Genomic DNA, 18,513 nt, shown 5'->3' on the forward strand with positions numbered 1-18,513 from the left:
ACTCTTATTCTTGGGAGAGTTTTTTTTACATGTTGAATGAATGACTATCCCATCTGCTGAGCCATTGTTACATTTACGCTTTTATCCAAAGCGACTTACAATTGCTATACATGTCAGAGGTCGCACGCCTCTGGAGCAACAAGGGGTTAAGTGTCTTGCTCAGGAACACAATGGTGGATGTCTCACAGTGGGAATCGGACCCAGGTCTCCCACGCCAAAGGCAAGCATCTTATCTATGCGCCATCACCACCCCTCTTAACAGGTAAACCAAGTTTCTGCATTATTGCCCTCGGTAGCTAATGCAAACCAGGGCCACTGCATGGCTGAAAACGTATTATCCAGCAAAAAGATCAAAACACATTTTTTCCCCCTCAGTCATAATTACCACTTCTGTCATAGCGCTTCTGTCATAGCTCTTTCGGCATTACTTTCATCCTCTTCTTCTCCATTATCTTCCTTTTATACTTTGTAATGCAGACCCTTTAAAGACTGCTCATGCTGCTAAATACAGTCAGAGTTAAAGACAGAGAGCCCATCAGGACATTCCAGCCATGACAGCTGAGCCACAGACACCAAACAACATGAATGATCTTGTCCCCCTTGGGGTGAAAAGGCAGAACACATAAAGTTGGACTGCTGCAAGACATAGGTAAAACAACAGCGAAGGTTTACTCTGTATTTACACAGGAAGCTATACAGTAGCAACCCAGTGGGCATGTATAGTGATTGGTTGGTACGGTCTATTGCCAGATATTTTTTTTGAATGACTAGGATTGTGTTTTGTTTCTTAGTGTTTTTGTTATGAACTGGCTATTTCCTGTGTCTGGAGTCTGTCTAGAGTGATTTGTGCCACACAGATGTGTCTACTCACTTGTGCCCTGTGTGTTTCCTGTTTGGCTTCGTGCGGGCTCAGTGCCCTTCCTGTGTCCGGCGGCCTCATTCCTCGACAGATTAGAGGTTGTTTGAGGTCATGTCTCTGCAGAAAATGGACTGCGAGACCTTAAATGACCTCGCCTCTATTCTCAATTGGTGCCGTAATTGCTTGTCCCACCAGCCGTCATATGTATGATTGTCTAGTTAGAAGATCCGGGCCCATTCCTTACAAAGGGAGCCAAATGAGGCAAGTATCAACTGGGTTCCTTGCCTCTAATTAAAGTTTATGTTTATGTTGGCTTGGACAGCGTTGATATTACTTGAGTATTCGAAAGCTGTAATCTTGTAAGTTTGCTTTTCTGTCCGATTTCAACATGTGGTAATGTTTTATACAGTACTTCTGTGATTCACTGAGTTTTATTTCTCTCCCTCTCACTGGCAGAATGAAGATGCCTGAGGCTGGAAGTTAAGAGCCCTCAACCAGAGAGAGCGTGTTCCAGGACTGGGGCTGGACCCAGAGACCCCTGACGGGGGGGGGGTGAGGGCCCTTACAGCCCTGTGTGAGTCTGGACCATGGGGGATGGAGGCGCCGGGGCTACTGGAGGAGATGGGGTGAACCGGTCCCATGTCCTGTTCGACAACTTTGTCCAGGCAACCACGTGTAAGGGCACGCTCAAGGCCTTCCAGGAGCTGTGCGACCACCTGGAAGTCAAGCCCATCGAGTCCAGGATCTTCTACCACAAGCTCAAGTCCAAACTCAACTACTGGAAGGCCAAGGCACTCTGGGTAAAGTTAGATAAGAGGGCCAGCCAGAAGGAGTACAAGAAAGGCCGTGCATGTGCCAACTCAAAGGTAAGCCTGGAACATTACAAACTGTATGATTAATTTAAAGGTGGCTTTGCTTGTTGGTGGCTTCAGTTCACTGAGATCTAAAATCTGACCTCAGTGTCAAGGAATTTAACTGATGCTCGCTTTATATGAAAGGACACTATAGGGAGTCTTTTTCAATTTTGTTGTGGACACCGTTCACTTCAGTTCACTGTTTGAATTTGATTTGTCACCTCCTCTGGTTTACTGTGTATACTGAGCTGACCCCCAAACATGTGCTGAGGCTGTATTATTATTTTTTGCTGAAGAGTTGAATTGACAACTGTTGGTTTGGAAGACAAGTTCAGATTTGAACTATGCTCTACAAATAAAGTTCACGGAAGTTAACCAACTAATAAAATTTCCTTTAGGATGAATGCAGTTCTGGATTATCTTAACTTAGCTTAGTTTAACATATGTTAATTTATGTTATGGTACCTTAGCTTCAGTTATGTTACCTCTTAGCTCATCTTATTTTGTGTTATGTTGTAGTTCCTTATCTTTGCTTATCTTAGCTCATCAACTATGGGCTTCATTGATTTTTTTTTTTTTTCTCTTCATGTGTTGTATCCCATTATTTACCTCGTATTATTTGGCAGATGCCTTTGTCCAGAGCAATTCATTGACAGATTGATTGATTGCATTCAAACTCAAAAGAAGCAAGAGCTTGATGTCATCACAAATTAGAAGTGCAACCCTCCCAAAATACAACTAAAAGTGTGTTAGAGAGCTACATTGCAGGAGGTTTTGTGCTAGCGTGGGAGTCTCAATAAGTGGGTTGCAATGAAAGATGGGCAGTGACTTTACATGACTTGGTTTTTCACGTGTATTGGTCAATATATTTCTCATAGCTTGTCTATAATATCTGCGTCTCTCTGTATTTAGTGTCTGATCATTGGTGCAGGACCATGCGGCTTACGTACAGCCATCGAGCTGGCTTTCCTGGGGGCCAAAGTGGTGCTGCTGGAGAAGAGAGATGCCTTCTCTAGGAATAATGTGCTGCACCTCTGGCCCTTCACCATTCAGGACCTCAGGGGCCTGGGGCAAAGAAGTTCTATGGAAAGTTCTGTGCTGGTGCTATCGATCATATCAGTGAGTACACATGACTAATTTTGTTTACACAACTGATACTGTATATGACACATTTGCCTGTGGGTTTAGCAGCTCTGATGTCATTCAAGTGTTCTCTCCATCTCTTTATTGGATTGTAGGTATTCGTCAGCTTCAGCTAATGCTGCTCAAAGTGGCTCTCCTGCTGGGCATAGAGATCCATGTCAATGCCGAGTTTAAGGGCCTCATTGAGCCCCCTGAAGATCAAGAGACTGAAAGTAAGAGTTAAGCTGCTGCCGGACAAGCTGAAGAAAAATGAATGGAAACTCAACGTGTGTTTCGTCAGAGAACTATCTGTCAGCTAGCTCTGTTGATGCATTTCTGTCTGATTACACATGCTGTGTTTTCTTAGGGATTGGTTGGAGGGCTGAGGTCCACCCCAGGACACACCCTGTCAATGAGCTGGAGTTCGATGTCATTATTGGAGCAGATGGAAGGAGAAACACGCTACCAGGCAAGTCTGCATGTACTGACTGGGAGAAATGCATTAGTAATGCGGTTTTTAAGTTGACTCAACAAGACAACGCAAAACAGCACAATTTGTTTCTTTCTTTCTTAAGCGGACTTGGAGGATAGTCAGAACAATTATGATCTCACTTGTGTACAGCTGTGGTCGGGGACCTGACCTCACTCCGTTCCTCGCGTATGAATGAGCATATGTGTATATCTGTGTGTGTGTGTGTGTGTGTGTGTTTGTTGTCTGGCTGTCTGGCTGGCTGGCTGGCTGGCTGCAGCGTAGTATTTCTGACTGCTCTCCCAGCAGAGCACACTAGGAATTGTTAAGTTGGCTGTCTGTTTCCTCTATGACTGTCGGGGCCTCACACACAGCCACACAGGCCCCTGTGGATTAGAGTTCCATGACCCCTCTCTGTACTACTGACCGCTGCATCAAGGATGGGAAGCAGCAGGCTCCCTCTGGGATAACCATGAACTACAAACGCACAGCTTGAAAAACTAGAAAGCTGTTTACGTTGTCGTGATGCAGAACATCTGGTTGCATTTATAGCATACATTATGCATTTGTTGGGTTTTTAGATGTTGAAAATCTTGTTCTGCAATTTGAGGGTTAACTCCCTGTTTGGGAATGTTTTTGGATTTATGGTGTCACAGTTCAGGTCTGTGCGCGATCATTGCCAACCATGAGGTCTGCTTCCTCATCCTCTTGTAACTTTCCCCAGGGTTTCGGCGTAAGGAGTTCCGGGGCAAGCTTGCCATTGCCATCACCGCTAACTTCATCAACAGGAACACGACAGCGGAGGCAAAAGTTGAGGAGATCAGCGGGGTGGCCTTCATCTTCAACCAGAAGTTCTTTCAAGACCTCAGAGAAGCAACAGGTCTGTCACAGCTTTATTGTACTACATTGCGTCAGGCAGTTTATGTTCTTGAGGTAACTGTATGATGAAACACCTCAGGATACAGCAAAAAATGTTGGAATTATAAGTACTTCATGTAGTTCATGGAGGGAGCGGATACCAAGGGGTGTTTTGGTAAAAGAAAGGTAAAAAGTAACTAATAATCAGTCCTTGGATGACAGTTCTGAATTTGTCAGCTCGTCCAATTAAAATACTTGCCAAGCCTGCCACAGTTTATTGCTGACATGACGATGTCCCCAGGGCTTTGGTTATGTGCTCTGAGACGTGTAATTTCTCCTCTAATGATGACAGCCAGCTATAGCAATAAGGAAAATGATGTGTGTTTGGTATGTGACAATACGTCTTTCTCTCTGTCTTTGTATAGGTATTGACCTGGAAAACATTGTCTACTACAAGGATGACACGCACTACTTTGTGATGACTGCCAAAAAACAGAGCCTGCTGGAGAAAGGAGTCATTCTGCATGTGAGTGATCAAAGCCCAGAGCTCAGCTCAGTGTGGTTTGTGTGTATGCGTGTGTGTTGGAGAGACAATTGTTGAATCTCATCCTGTCTCCATGTAGTTGACAAAAAAGGCTATATGCCCTCTCAAGTCTCAGTCTCTTTCATTCTTTCAGTCTTTTATGTGCTTTTTGTTTTTGCCCAGGATCGGCCTAATGGTCTAATTAAGCCAACAGTGTTCAGGAACAAACTGCCAATTCAAGCACACTTCGTTGAGTGTTTGTGTCCTCACTATAAACGGTAGTTTCCTTTCCCTGGCCACTTTCCACAGGAAACCGGAAAAGACCTTTTTCACGTCTTTCTTCATGTACAAACATAACAGAAGGTGCGCTATGATTGTGTGGTCGGTCTCTTAAAGTGTTTTTGCAAACCTAGTCACTGTCATCACTCTTCGTCAGATAATTTTAGCTGTCTGACATAAGCACAATCATTCTACATTATTTGGTGGGTACAAGCTGTCCCTGTCTAAGTCTGTGTGTGTTTTCATGGTGAGCTGATGACAATAATGAGGTTTTGGTGCACGCAGAGGTCTGAACCCAGAGGGCATTTGGAGTATGTAGGCACATGTTAATGAAACGTCTGGAAGTTCCCATTTAATACAGAGTCCTAGACAGTTCCTTTTATAGCAATGTAACTGACTCAGTCCTGCCCCTTGGAAAGGGATAGAGGAAGGGCGGCGAGTCCACACAGTTCAAGGCAGCACTGCAAATCAGAAACAACCCTCATTCATATCTTCCACTAACCTGCCCTGTCCTTCCCCTCACCCACCACCAAGCCTGGCAATGGACAACTGGGGAGCTTGAAGGTTGAAGAATGTGGCTCTCACCACCCTCTATGAAAACATGTCACTTTGAAAGCATGCAGTGATTTGATGCTACATGTTGGAGAGACTTGTGAACTGCACAGTTCACTCCGCTGCAAGTGCTTGGGCCTCTTTGTAGAGACGTCTTAAAGGGACTGTCCACTTCAAATGGTTCTTTAGTTCACATGTAGACTTTTAGGATTCTTCATATATTCTGTATGTATTTAGTTTTTAATATAATAAGTTACTCAATTCTTTTGTTGTTCTGATGCTTTGTTTTTGTTTTAGAGAAAGGGATTATAAATTTAGTGCAGTAACACAATAACAGACTTGACTGTGCCTTGTCTATTGTTTTTGAGTCTGTCTGTCAGGACAGCTGGTCATGTCTCGTCACTGGTATAACCACATTAGCTTTTTATGACAGCTGCCAATTTTATTTATGTTGATTAAGTCTTATATTATGGCTAGATTTAGTTTGAAGACTCTGGCTACTACTGATTGATCAAATTGTAACAGTTTCATCACACTTCTCTGGACTTCTGTTATTTATTTTTTTTGAGTTTTCATCTTGATGCCAGTTCTAATCTCATCACTCATCTCTCCTGTAGGACTATGCAGACACAGAAGTGCTGCTGTCCAGGGCTAATGTGGACCAGGCTGCCCTGCTGTCTTATGCCCGCGAGGCTGCGGATTTCTCCACCAACCACCAGCTGCCCACGCTGGACTTTGCCATCAACCACTACGGGCCACCTGACGTAGCCATGTTCGACTTCACCTGCATGTACGCGTCAGAGAACGCCGCCCTGGTGCGCCAACGCAACGGCCACAAGCTGCTGGTGGCGCTTGTGGGAGATAGCCTGTTGGAGGTGAGAGAGACAGCAGAGGTTTTAAAAGCTTTCCATGAAACCACGTTTTATCATTCTACACTTGTGACGTTCAAGTTGTACCCCTGTTTGTTTTTTTTATATCCTTGGTTCTTCTGAGACCGTATTTGGTTATTGAATGTGGTGTTTGCTGTTGTCTCCAGCCCTTCTGGCCCATGGGCACTGGCATCGCCCGAGGTTTCCTGGCAGCCATGGACTCAGCTTGGATGGTGAAGAGTTGGGCTCAGGGAAAAACTCCTCTAGAGGTTCTGGCTGAGAGGTGAGGGTGTGGAAACAATGATGCACACACACTGAGACTCACCCTACTCTTGTACTGGCATTCACACGCTCATGCACACACAGCTGCACATACATGCTATCTCTCTTCAGACACACCCTTTTATCTCTAAGTGCTTTACTAGGAAATGTGCCTGTATGTGATTTAATTCATCACTGCCACCTCTGATAGTACTAATGGCAGCTTTCATAAGAACTGACTGTGACTCTTCTGTTCTGCTTTAACACTCCGTGCTTTTTGATAACATCAATCAACAACAATGTTATTATATCTACTGCAATAGTGTCTCTTTATATTTTCCTCCTACTAGTAAGACTCTACTTTGTACATGGGAATATATTACATTTTTTCCTCTCCGCTTTAGGGAGAGTATATACCGTCTACTGCCCCAAACCACACCGGAAAACGTCAGTAAGAACTTCAGTCATTACAGTGTGGATCCTACTACACGTTACCCCAACATTAGCCTCAACTTCCTCAAGCCCAGCCAGGTGAGTATCGCCGCTAACAAACTGCAGGGGCCATCTTTGTCTCTATTGATCCTTCACAATAGATTTAAAGTATCAGTCAAGGATAATCAGTCGATAGACACAAGGTGTCGATGTGCTACAGTATGTTTGGAATTTCAGATGTGTAAGATTAATGTGTATGTCGCAGGTGAGGCACTTCTTTGACACGGGGGAGTCCAGGGAAATGCGCATTGAAATTGAGAATGTGATCAACTCATCAACACCCAAGTTGGCCAGGAATGGTTTGTATCTTTCACATGCTTAAAAAGTTTTAGTAGCAGAAAAGCTAAGCTTAAATGTGCTGATTGATCAGTGTAGAATTTAGCTTGAATCATTGTTGCTGAAATGTAATAATGAACTATTTTCACTCTAGACAATTACCTGCTTGACAAGCAGTTACAAGGTAACAGTCCAAAAGTGTTGCTTTTCAGGGATACCTAATATTTTTTTTTACAGTTTTAATATTTACCTGCCATATAATCACAAATAGGGCTGAATGATTTGGGGAAAAAAAATATAATTGTGATTTTTCTGCCAGATATTGCGATTACGATTCGATTTGCGATTTTTTAATTTATTTATTTATTGAAGCTGTGCTAAACTGCCAGGACGGAAGCCGCGTCAAGCAGCACAGAGCAGGGCTGAGTTCAGCGCAGGCAAAACGTAGCAAAACGTTTTTTTCAACAGAAAAGGTGGTTCCCTGAACACCCTGCTGTGTACGCAGGCGCAGTGAATTTTCCTGCCTTTTTAACGCCGTTGTTTACAAATTTTTCGCAGCTGATTGGGTAACACCTGAGACACGCCCACCAAACGGGAGAAAATACCCCAAAGCTCTATGCTCTGGTTAGGACCGTAACAGGAAGCACATCCCGCTTTTGATTGGCGAGCAGATCTGTCACACAAGGATGACAACGAATGAATTTGCATGACTGTTTAAAGCAGGTCAGAGGCGCTGTATAATTAACCTACATTTTAATCGCCGTCTTCACAATTAGCTAATTGCATTCTTTCAAATCGCAATTTCAATTTGAAAACAATTAATCGTTCAGCCCTACTCACAAATGAATAATGTAAAATGAATAGTGGAATGATGGACTGATAGCAGCCTCTATTATTTTGCCATACTAATTCTCATTCAAGCCCCCTGGTTATATTCAACATTTAAAGTCAGTTCTAGCTGTTTTAAAGGTTTCCTATGAGTTGTGCATCCTCTCCTAACCTCTCATTTGCATCCTTCTCCTCCTTTACATCAGTAAAAGTTTAACATCTCACAGTTCATAATATGTCCTCATTGGCTGGTTAAAACTGGCACTAACATGGATGATGACGTCATGGATGACAAAACTTTATGATCCTATGATCAGCCTTGCCTGACCAAGGCCATGAGTTTGCCCAGCAAGAGATGTGTAGTGCTGCCCATAAACAGTTTATAAATCTTTCCTTGTTTAATCCAGATTCTGTCCAGCATGCTGCTTTTACATCAAGCCTTTCATTTTCTTCTTTCTACCACACCAGAGTCCATAGCTCGGTCCAGTAAACTGCTCAACTGGTGCCAGAGACAAACGGAGGGATACAGGAACGTTCACGTAACGGACCTTACTATGTCTTGGAAGAGTGGTCTGGCCCTGTGTGCCCTCATTGACCGATACAGACCGGACCTCATGTGAGTATCTGAAAGAAATACACCCAGAACAGACGCCACAAGGAGCAAAATACATTGCAAATGTGTTTTGCAATGTGTGGACTTTGCAAACTCGGCCAAGTATATCCCATTATGGTTAAAGTGAAAGGGTTAAAACTGCTGCAGGGCCTGCAGAATGACTGGCCTGCTGTGTTTATGTGTGTTTGTTGGTTGCAAATGATGTTTATTGTCTGGTTGGGACCTTGGGTTTGAGTTGTACATCACTGTAAATGAGGTGACAGCTCCCAGTCATAATGGCCTCTTGGGTCCCTTAAGGGAGTCCTCCTCATATCCCTGCTTTCCCCGCACACACACACACACACACACACACACACACACACACACACACACACACACACACACACACACACACACACACACACACATAAACACTCTCCTTATCCTCACACGCTCTATAAACAACACAGTCTCCATCCGCATTGTCTAATGTAGTTTGTTACCCTCTGGAGACAATGTGGAAATTAACATTATAAGCTATTAGTGCCTGTGTCCTGCCTGACCTTTACCAAGTTGTGTAGCAGTTGTGCTCTGCTGCCTTTGATAGGCCAGATGATGGGAGGAGTGGAGGGAGAGTGATGAGTGGAGGTACTCTGGGGAAAAGTGCGCTCACGTGTACGCATGTAGAAGATGGATGGTTGAGAGGGATTGAGTGGAGGGTCCACTCTGTGCCTGATGAGATAATTTAATGCTAATGCTTTTAAATGGACTGAATATGCAGTTTGAGATGTATTGATGACCATTGTTAATGGTATTTTCAGTTGCAGTATAATGACATTTACAGTAATGCTTTCCACAACATGTGCAGTCGCCTGCTGTACAGAAATGCTTCTTCATTAGCGTTTAAAGCAGGCTCAGTGTCAGTTCATTTCCGTTAGAGCCAAAGCTGCTGGGTAGTTGTGGCCGGCAAATATAGATTTGTTCCTGGTTTTTTCAAAACATTTTGCTGATTCATCCCAGACTGATATTAGGTGCATTCTCTGTTGATTTGGTGAGCAAGATAATCAAGAATCATCAGCTATGTCAAAGTTATTGTCAAAGCTTTATTTCACAGTGCAGGAGATCACCAATCATGATATTTGGAAATTCAAAATGTAATAAGCAATATTTTTATATTACAGATGGATCTAAAGATTGTGTAATATATAAGAGGTTGCTTGTCATGACACATAATTTAAACCATCTTTCAGCTCTTTGTTTTTTGTTTTACAGCCCACAACTTTACTGTTTAGTTTGACTGTCACTGCTTTCATAGTGATGTGTCTAGCCACAACAGGCAACTGTTTTTAGAGAAGAAGTGCTGAAAAACTAACCATGCGATAGCAGACAAAGTTAGCTGGTGAACATAGTGGAGCATTTAGCGGCTAAAAATCCAGATATTTCCCTCAAAAGTTAGCAGAGAGGGAGACCGGACTCAAAGGAGTGTGAATGTTGGACTTACATTTGTCACGTGGCCAGAAACATGACTCCAAATGAATGCTAATGTTGCTCTGTGTTTGTAGGATTTGCAATTGAACTGTTTGATAACAAATTTGCCATAACCACTTGGGTGGCAACATATCAATGTTGTGTTCACAGCTTGTTTCTGCTGTCTCCAAGTGGCCAAAGATCAGTTAATGCATGTTTAAACAACATTTTTAAACATTATGTTTAAAAAAAACAAAAAAAACATTTGTTGATATTGTTCTTACTAATAGTCAAGCCAATATTACGTAGTAAGTACACCTTGATTGGATTTTGGGGATATAAAATTGACCTATGGATAATAATATTCATGTTTGATACAGTCCTCAGGGTTCAAATGTAATGTTTTCATCTCTACACTTGAAAAAGTTCACTTTTTCATGTGTAGAGATGAAAACAGAGATTAAGATTACTGAGATGAATGCTCATGATGATTAACTCCTCTCCCATCTCATTCTCCCGTTGATTTCTGGTCTTCTTCTCCGTCTTCCTCCTGCGCTCAGTGACTTTGATTCCCTGGACGAGCGAGACCAGGAGAAGAACAACCAGTTGGGTTTTGACGTGGCGGAGAGGGAATTTGGCATCTCGCCGTGTATGACTGGCAAGGAGATGTCTTCTGTGGTAGAGCCAGACAAACTCTCTATGGTCATGTACCTCAGCCAGTTCTATGAGATGTTTAAGGACACAGTGCCACCTGGAGGTGAGAGTGGGTGATACAGTAGGCCTGCTTCTTCTGTAATCTGGTTTTAGGAGGTGTCTGTAATAACTTTGACAGGTGCTTTGTAGACCTAATTACCCATAATCCTGAGAGGATTTTCATGCTCTTAATCTTCCATATTTTTCTTTTTGGATTTCTCTTCAGATAACCACAACTTGAGTCCTGAGGAGAAAGCAGCACTGATCACCAGCACCAAATCTCCCATCTCCTTCCTCAGCAAACTTGGTCAGAGCATAGCAATCTCCAGGAAACGAAATCCAAAGGTCAGTGTCTGAGAAATGCCTGTTAGCAACCTTCTTAAAGCATCAAATGTGGCACTTCCATCACTTTGTTGTAGTAAGAGTGACTAAGAATAACTTGTGTCATCAACAGGACAAAAAAGAGAAGGATGTGGACGGTTTGGGGAAGAGAAGGAAAACCAGCCAGTCTGAAGATGTGAGTAGTTCTGACAGCTTCTCATATGATGATCTTGTGATGATTGTTTATGCAGCCTATCCATCCAGAACAGACAAATTAATCCCACTAGACAGACTGCAACTGGCAAACATTTTTTCCTGTTTTCTACTTTCTCACAGGAGGAGGTATCCAGGGCCAGTCGTGACGACAGGCCGTCTGTCCCAGCTATCCTGTCGGAGAGAAAAATGGACTCCTCTGCTGTGGGGAACCACAACAAAGTCAAGGTCATGGCCAACCAGCTGCTGGCCAAGTTTGAGGAGAACGCTCCACAACCTACAGGACTCAAAAGACAGGTATGGAGGAAGTCACGTGGTTCATGTTGGATGGAAAAAGCTTTCCACTAAGAGGAGATTAAGGAACAGGGAATAGATGTTCAGACTTTCTGGACGCAGTAGGAGTTCAGATCATTTTTGCACACTCATTGTGGTTTGTTTTTCCTCACAACGAACATTTTCATAACCATGTAGATTTCAAGCTGTGTGACGGGGCCTCTGGTCTCAGGATTGACAAGCTGTAGGCCACTGTATTAATGAGCCTTGGTCCAGAATGCTAATATTGGTCATGCTGGGTATTGTTCCTGGGTCTTGTAGGCGGCCTCACAGTGCTGACTGGGCTTGGAGGGCTCGGGTGAATTGGTTCGTAGAGCTTTGATTTGCTTGCTACTGGGAGTGGGAGGGAGTAGAGGGCTGTGGGAACACTAGACGGCATTGTTGATGGAGAGAAAGACGACTCGACTGTTGCTGTTTGAGAAAATGTCTTCTTACTGTTTGTCTTGTGTCTTGAAATAGCTGATTCTGATTTTTTTTTTATGTAAAAGATTCTATTTGTGTTTTGATTTGGCAATCAGAAGTCTCAGAAAATATCAGATTGTATGAAAAATACAGGATCTTAATAGTGAGTAATTTGGAGGTTTGTGGGGAAGGCATTGGTGCATAAAGGCTAAATAGTGTAGCAGTTGCCTGGCTAAAGATATGTTATGCACACACTTCGTATATTTCCTCTCTCTCCAGCTATTATTTATGTACATTCTGCATGGCATTTATGACCCTCTTTCGCTTCCTTATTAGTTCTGAACACATATTTTCCAACAACTGTGACTCCATCCACTCATGATCCACTTCCTTCTGTCTGTTTTTCTCTCTCTTTGTTTCCACCCCCCATCGTGGACAATTTCATGATGCCTTGCATGGTTATTTGGGCCTCTTACCGGCCTCCCTCACTGTCACTCATCCTCATCCGACCACAAAGGGGGAGTCTCTGCCCAATCTGGATCGCCTTTTGTCCCCTACCACGTCCCAAACCCCTCTTAATGAGCCAGTGCGCCTTGCACCTGTCCCAGCCTGGAGAAAGGTAAAGAGTGGAAATGCCCCACCCTATCCCCATTAGAGACTAACAACTAAACTGACCATCTAACCATATGTGAAAGCTGCTTTGTGTAGACCTGTACTTATCTGAGCATCACCCCCTCTGTAGACAGTCCTCAGATCTGTTGTGGTGTGCAAGATTTGGAGGAATTAATTGAATAACTCTTTTTGTGTTGTGACTGTCGGTGTTTTTAACTTCTTAATCAAATAGCTGTGCAGCTTTGTGTGTGTGTGTGTGTTTGTGTGAGACACGCATAAGATTGCAACACCATCATGGTTTCTCCTCCTTGCTTCTCCTGCCCTGGTTCAGAGACGCACACAGCAGCAGGAGCAGCTGAGCATTCGCTACAAAGAAATGATCAAGTGTCAGACACTGCCCAACAGAGGGGAGCAGGTATGGTTAGCTACACCGGTCTGATACAGTAGTCCTCCAACTCCTTTCATATCCTATTAAGTCCTGATTCATGCTCCTACAAATGGAAATGGATTGTCCTTCCAATCCAGAGGCAAGGGGACGGGAAGGTAGCTTCACCAAGCCATACAACATATCCTGAGCTTGTGGATGATACATCCGCTTAGACCAAATCAGCCCCAAGCAGATCAATAAGCAAAATATTAGATTCTAAAATCTTGTCAACAAATGTTTAAGCTATGTTTAAACATTACCCTTCAAATATAAAATCTAGGGCAGAAGTAAGCAAATTCACATTTGTAGGCACGACAGCCCATTATTGGCGGGTTCGATCAGTCAGATGTAGGAAGGGTTGATGCAAAAAATACTGTAAAAATGACATAATGCACAGTCATAATATGCTAATTACATGCAATATACTAATTGGTACCTAGTTGCGATGTTTAAAACACAAAATGATATCTAGAATAATGTATGTATTAACATAATAATGTACAGCTTCTCTTAGCAGTGATTAGCAAGTCAAAGGTAGCCTTTCTTTTAAACAGAGTTCTGTTAACGTTAATTTTTTTCTCACCAGAAAGTTTTGCGTGCAACTTCCAGGCTTAACAAACCTGTCAAATGCATGTTCTTTATCATAAAACATTGGCAATGCTGATTTTATTTAATTTTTTCTTTTCTTTTACTTTTTGATTAGAATTCTGCATTGTTTAAATCCATGTTTGCCAGGTTGGAGTCTTTGTCCTCCCTGCGGATTGCTGGCGTACTGCTACTTTGCTTGGCACAGTGAGGCCACCTGTTGATCAGTGGAATAACGTGAAAAAAACAAAAAATATGAGAGCCCATAAGAAAAACAAACAGAATGGTCCTCCTATTTTCAATGTCAAGGTTGCCTGCTATACTTCTGCCCTCACTGTATAAGTAGTAATTAAGCTTGCTATTTTGTTAGCCACCAACCCAACTGGGTGTGTAGAAATGTTACTGACTGACATTCACTCCGGCCTCAGTAGAAGACCAGCTATAGCCAACTGTCCCGCCTGGTTGTCATCCTTCTTTACTGTTCTCTCAAGCGAATAACACAGTCAGCATAGTAAAGTGCCAGCACCAGTTTTCTCCTGCTGATGCTTAGAAAGTTGCCTTTTTTTTTTCTCTGGTCTTGTCACTAGATTAAGCATTCACCTCACAGACATTGATTTAAAGCTTCAAACTGTCCTGTTTAATGGGATTTAATTCACTACTGTTCTTAAACGTCCTCTCACTGCACAGTAAGTCTCTGGCTGTGGAGTAAATTTAATTAGCTGAAAGTCAGTTGTAAAGACTGGAAATAATCTTGATAATCCTAAATACTTGAGTACACTTAGTGTTTGGGATAGAATGTTTAAGCCACTCTTATATTCAGTGCTCATGCTTGTTCATTGGCAAGCTTTTAATTTCTCTCTTTTCACAAAGTAAACATCACTTCATGCCTTTTTGGTTTTCTTGCACCATGTTTCTGTTCTGTCTGTTTGCTTCATGTTTTGTTGACCAATATAGAAAGAACGTTTCTATATATCAGCCTTAACACTTTATGTCAAGGTTAATTACAGCACCAGTCAATTAAATTCCCTTTTGGAAATTTCTCACTAACAATGGACTGTATTTAGTGTGTGTGTGTGTGTGTGTGTGTGTGTGTGTGTGTGTGTGTGTGTGTGTGTGTGTGTGTGTGTGTGTGTGTGTGCCCCAGTGTGTCAGGACAACACATTAATATAACCAAATGGACTACTAAATTTATGTGAGTGTGTACGCAAATCTGTTTAGATAGAAATTCCCCTCTTAGTTTTACAAGCTTTTGAAAGCATTAAAATGTATAAACCTACTATAAATGACAGCAATTATGAAGCATATTTACTCTGGACGATAGCTCATCATTTTCATCATCATTCTCATCATCTTCTGCTGAATCTGCTGTCCCTGTCCCTCATCTCTCAAGGCCAGAAGTGGCGCAGACCAACTGTCCAGCTCGGGTTCTCGGAGCTGCCCAAAGAAAATCATTCTTCTCCCTTCTTCCTCCTCCACTTCCTCGCTCTCTCTTCACTCAGAGGTGACACACAGTCTGCTCTATCTGTCTATCTCTGTCACAAATCCATTGCAAACCCATCTAGTGTCCTCTTACCCCCTGCTCACCCTTTTGTTCTCTAAAATGATCCCTCCAAATTATGTCTGCTGTGCCTCAGTTTCGGTGTCTGCGGTGTGTAGCATAAATAAATACAACAGATTTCCCCATATGAGCTTCCTAGAAAGGTTACAGTCTTGTTTGCTTTCCTGTGAGTGGGTAGTGTATGTTCTTATCAGACGAGCTGTTTGTTCTCATGCTGAAGGGTATGTTGTTGGGATGTGACGGCTTGTAAATGAATGTAGACTGACGGGACCCTGGGTAGTTTTCACTTAGTGTCAGAAGTTCTGCAAATCAAGCTGTTCTCTAACACACAACAGTCAACTCCTTTTGCTCGATGCAAACTGAAGTGTTAATACAGTATGTGTGTCTGCTCATTTCTGCCTTCAAGCATTTGTGTAACAGTCCGGAGGAAGAAGAACTTGAATACTACGAGAGACCTCTGAAACACGGGGTAGAGTAAATGAGTGATTGCATGGCTATGTGTTGAGCTTGTTTCTGCAATTTCTGTTGTTTGTGTTTGGCATTTTTTAACGAGATAGTTGGAGTAGCTGTAAGCAGACGTCTTTATGGAACAAACAAATCAGGCTTTTCTTTATATAAGCTACACCCAAAATCATCATCAAGTCTCAATAGAGCTTCCTTGGCAGGAGTGGAAGCCGCTGCACCTGACAGACCCCGGACCCATTCACATACCTGGTATACAGGAGAGGGCTGACCGCCTTATCTCCAAGTTTAAGGGCAAACCTGACAGGCCACCAAAGGTGAACACTGTGCATGGACATTTTATGAGAACATGGTTTTCAATTTCGCGTTTTAGAGTTTTATTGAGTACATTTGTAAGCCTGTCTTAGCATTCTCCCAAGTCTAATTCCCTCTTCCAACCATTACTCTTTTCTCCCTGGAGCCTAAGAAAAAGCCGTCCCGTTTGTTTTTAGAGCAGTGGAAGTTGTCCTGTGACCTGACTGAGAGCCCTGGTTCACCACTATCCTCTCCTGACGCTTCCAGAAAGGTTAGGTGTTGGTGCAGTGGACTAAAACTCTAACACATCACTCCTGTTGTACTGAGAAATAAGCTTTTACTTTTGAGAACAGGGCCATACTGGAAGGTTCACTCAAGCTTGTTCAGTTCAATGTAGTCTGTTGTTTTTCTAGGTATTTCTGCTGTATAGCCATACTAACTGCAGGGCATTGCTTTCATAGTCCACTAATTCAGTCTTAAAGAGGTGGTATTATGCTCATTTTCAGGTTCAAAATCCTATTTATGGCTTGTACCAGAACAGGTTTACACGGTTTAATTTTCAAAAAACACCACATTTTTTTGTCATACTTCACATCACCCTGTGTTGAAGGTTTCGTTTTAGGTATGGAGTGATACATCTTGGCTCTAAATTATCTTTTTTGGGAGTTGCACATGCGCCCATAGACAGTATATTACTGGACGAAGCCAACAGGCTGATTTGAGTGGAGAGCAGTGAAGCCAGTTTTGGACCAATAAAATACTATTACAGGGCTACTTCCTGTTGGCACCAGCATCTACTGCGCATGATCACGCAGCATAACCGTGGTTTAATGACGTAGAACAGTGGCAGAAACACCGTAATTCTGGTAACAAAAAGTTTCATGGCTCAGTGTGTTTCTCTGACTCGAATCGTCACTGGTTAATCAGCCCACCTACAAGGCTCACCTGCCAAACACCAACGTAGCGTCACTGATGGCCAAATAGTTTTTTTTTTTTAATTGCCAAGAGTTTATAATCTAAGCAATACGGTTACACCTCTCATGTGCAACGGGGTGTCGTAGGGTTTTGACGTCATTTTTGGGCCTACATGGATCCCTCCATGCAGGCTTTAAATTTATGCAGTAATTTAAGCCTGTCAGCTGGACCTATGAAAACAATGGCTAACAAACCATCTGTTTAACACAATTACAAGCTTCTTGGAAAGGAAAACTTTTTTGGAAACTGCTAAAAAGGAAGATAATAACTTTATCTTCTACCTTGTTACACCCCTTTTGTGATTGAATCATCTATTTCTCTGCAGGAGCCCGCAATGCCTCTGCACTCTGATGATCAAATGCCCTTATATGTGCTTAGTATTCAAGAGAGGGCTGAGCAACTTGCCTCTCGGTTTGAGGGCAAGCCAGCCGGACCACAGGTGAAATTTCCCTATTAACACAAATTCTGATCATCAGGCTAATATTTATACAGGTTGATAAAGCAACACAGGTTTGTGGGACACTTGCCCTGTTGGTCAATTAGGAGACCTAAAATCATCCATGGATCCCCAGTAGGTTGTTGGCCAGTTAGTTTAATACGTTAACAAGTAATTGCAAGTAGGCAGCATGTAAACAAGGATTCTAATAGCAGTAAAATGTAATGGAAAGTGAATGGAAAAATGATTTAGGTTTTTGTGAAGGTGATAAAATTCGACACAAAACAATACAATGTTACATGATAACAAAAAACTGTGAACTGTTTAATTGTTAAACTATATGAAAGTACAATTAGTAAAAACATACAAAGCATAGAAACACAACTAATTTTGATGTTTGAGTTCACTTGGCTTGATTTGCCATTTGCACAGGTGCAGACAGGAATATTATTAGAAAGGAGAAACATAAAGAACATAGAGGTTAAGCAGCAGCATTTGAGGAGTATACTATTACTCTGCAATATATGCTAGTATGTTAGCATAAAACCTCAGACGGAATTAATCGACCAACAGGCTGCTCTCCAAACAAAATTTGGTGTAATAGTTTTATTTCAGAAAATTGTGTGAAGCAGGACATTTCTAAAAAAAAATCAATAGAAGTTCATATTTCACTTGTTAAATTGACATTTTTGAAACGTTTAACTGCTCTCCTCTCTCCTTTTTGTGGAGCCTAAGAAAAAGCCCTCACATTTTTTTATGGAGCAGTGGCACTTGGCCCGAGCCCGGTCTCCACCTGATTCTCCCCTCTCCTCCTCTGACACCTTGAGACAGGTAGTCATTTCACACCTGGAAGGAATGGAGCTTGGTGACACTAACACACTACACCTGCACTTGGAAGATG

At 42.5% G+C, this 18,513-nt stretch overlaps 1 protein-coding gene across 1 annotated transcript in view; it reads left to right on the forward strand.

The window, feature by feature from the left end:
- LOC119893282 (protein-methionine sulfoxide oxidase mical3a-like) overlaps positions 1-18,513 on the forward strand; it is an 89,591-nt gene that overhangs the window by 40,769 nt on the left and 30,309 nt on the right. Inside the window, 24 exon segments of the mRNA XM_038705323.1 lie at positions 1,316-1,725; positions 2,626-2,776; positions 2,779-2,832; positions 2,952-3,068; positions 3,203-3,304; positions 4,029-4,184; positions 4,588-4,688; positions 6,134-6,391; positions 6,553-6,668; positions 7,051-7,177; positions 7,344-7,437; positions 7,569-7,598; positions 8,711-8,858; positions 10,862-11,058; positions 11,221-11,339; positions 11,449-11,511; positions 11,652-11,825; positions 12,781-12,882; positions 15,278-15,388; positions 15,852-15,914; positions 16,111-16,224; positions 16,368-16,472; positions 17,502-17,615; positions 18,342-18,443. Of these exon segments, the coding sequence (XP_038561251.1) occupies positions 1,447-1,725; positions 2,626-2,776; positions 2,779-2,832; positions 2,952-3,068; positions 3,203-3,304; positions 4,029-4,184; positions 4,588-4,688; positions 6,134-6,391; positions 6,553-6,668; positions 7,051-7,177; positions 7,344-7,437; positions 7,569-7,598; positions 8,711-8,858; positions 10,862-11,058; positions 11,221-11,339; positions 11,449-11,511; positions 11,652-11,825; positions 12,781-12,882; positions 15,278-15,388; positions 15,852-15,914; positions 16,111-16,224; positions 16,368-16,472; positions 17,502-17,615; positions 18,342-18,443 (2,997 nt within the window). The 5' untranslated portion in view covers positions 1,316-1,446.

The sequence above is a fragment of the Micropterus salmoides genome, unplaced genomic scaffold, assembly GCF_014851395.1.
Source record: "Micropterus salmoides isolate LMB-PRFRI ecotype aquatic unplaced genomic scaffold, ASM1485139v1 Ms_hic_scaffold_8, whole genome shotgun sequence".
Classification (NCBI taxonomy): domain Eukaryota; kingdom Metazoa; phylum Chordata; class Actinopteri; order Centrarchiformes; family Centrarchidae; genus Micropterus; species Micropterus salmoides.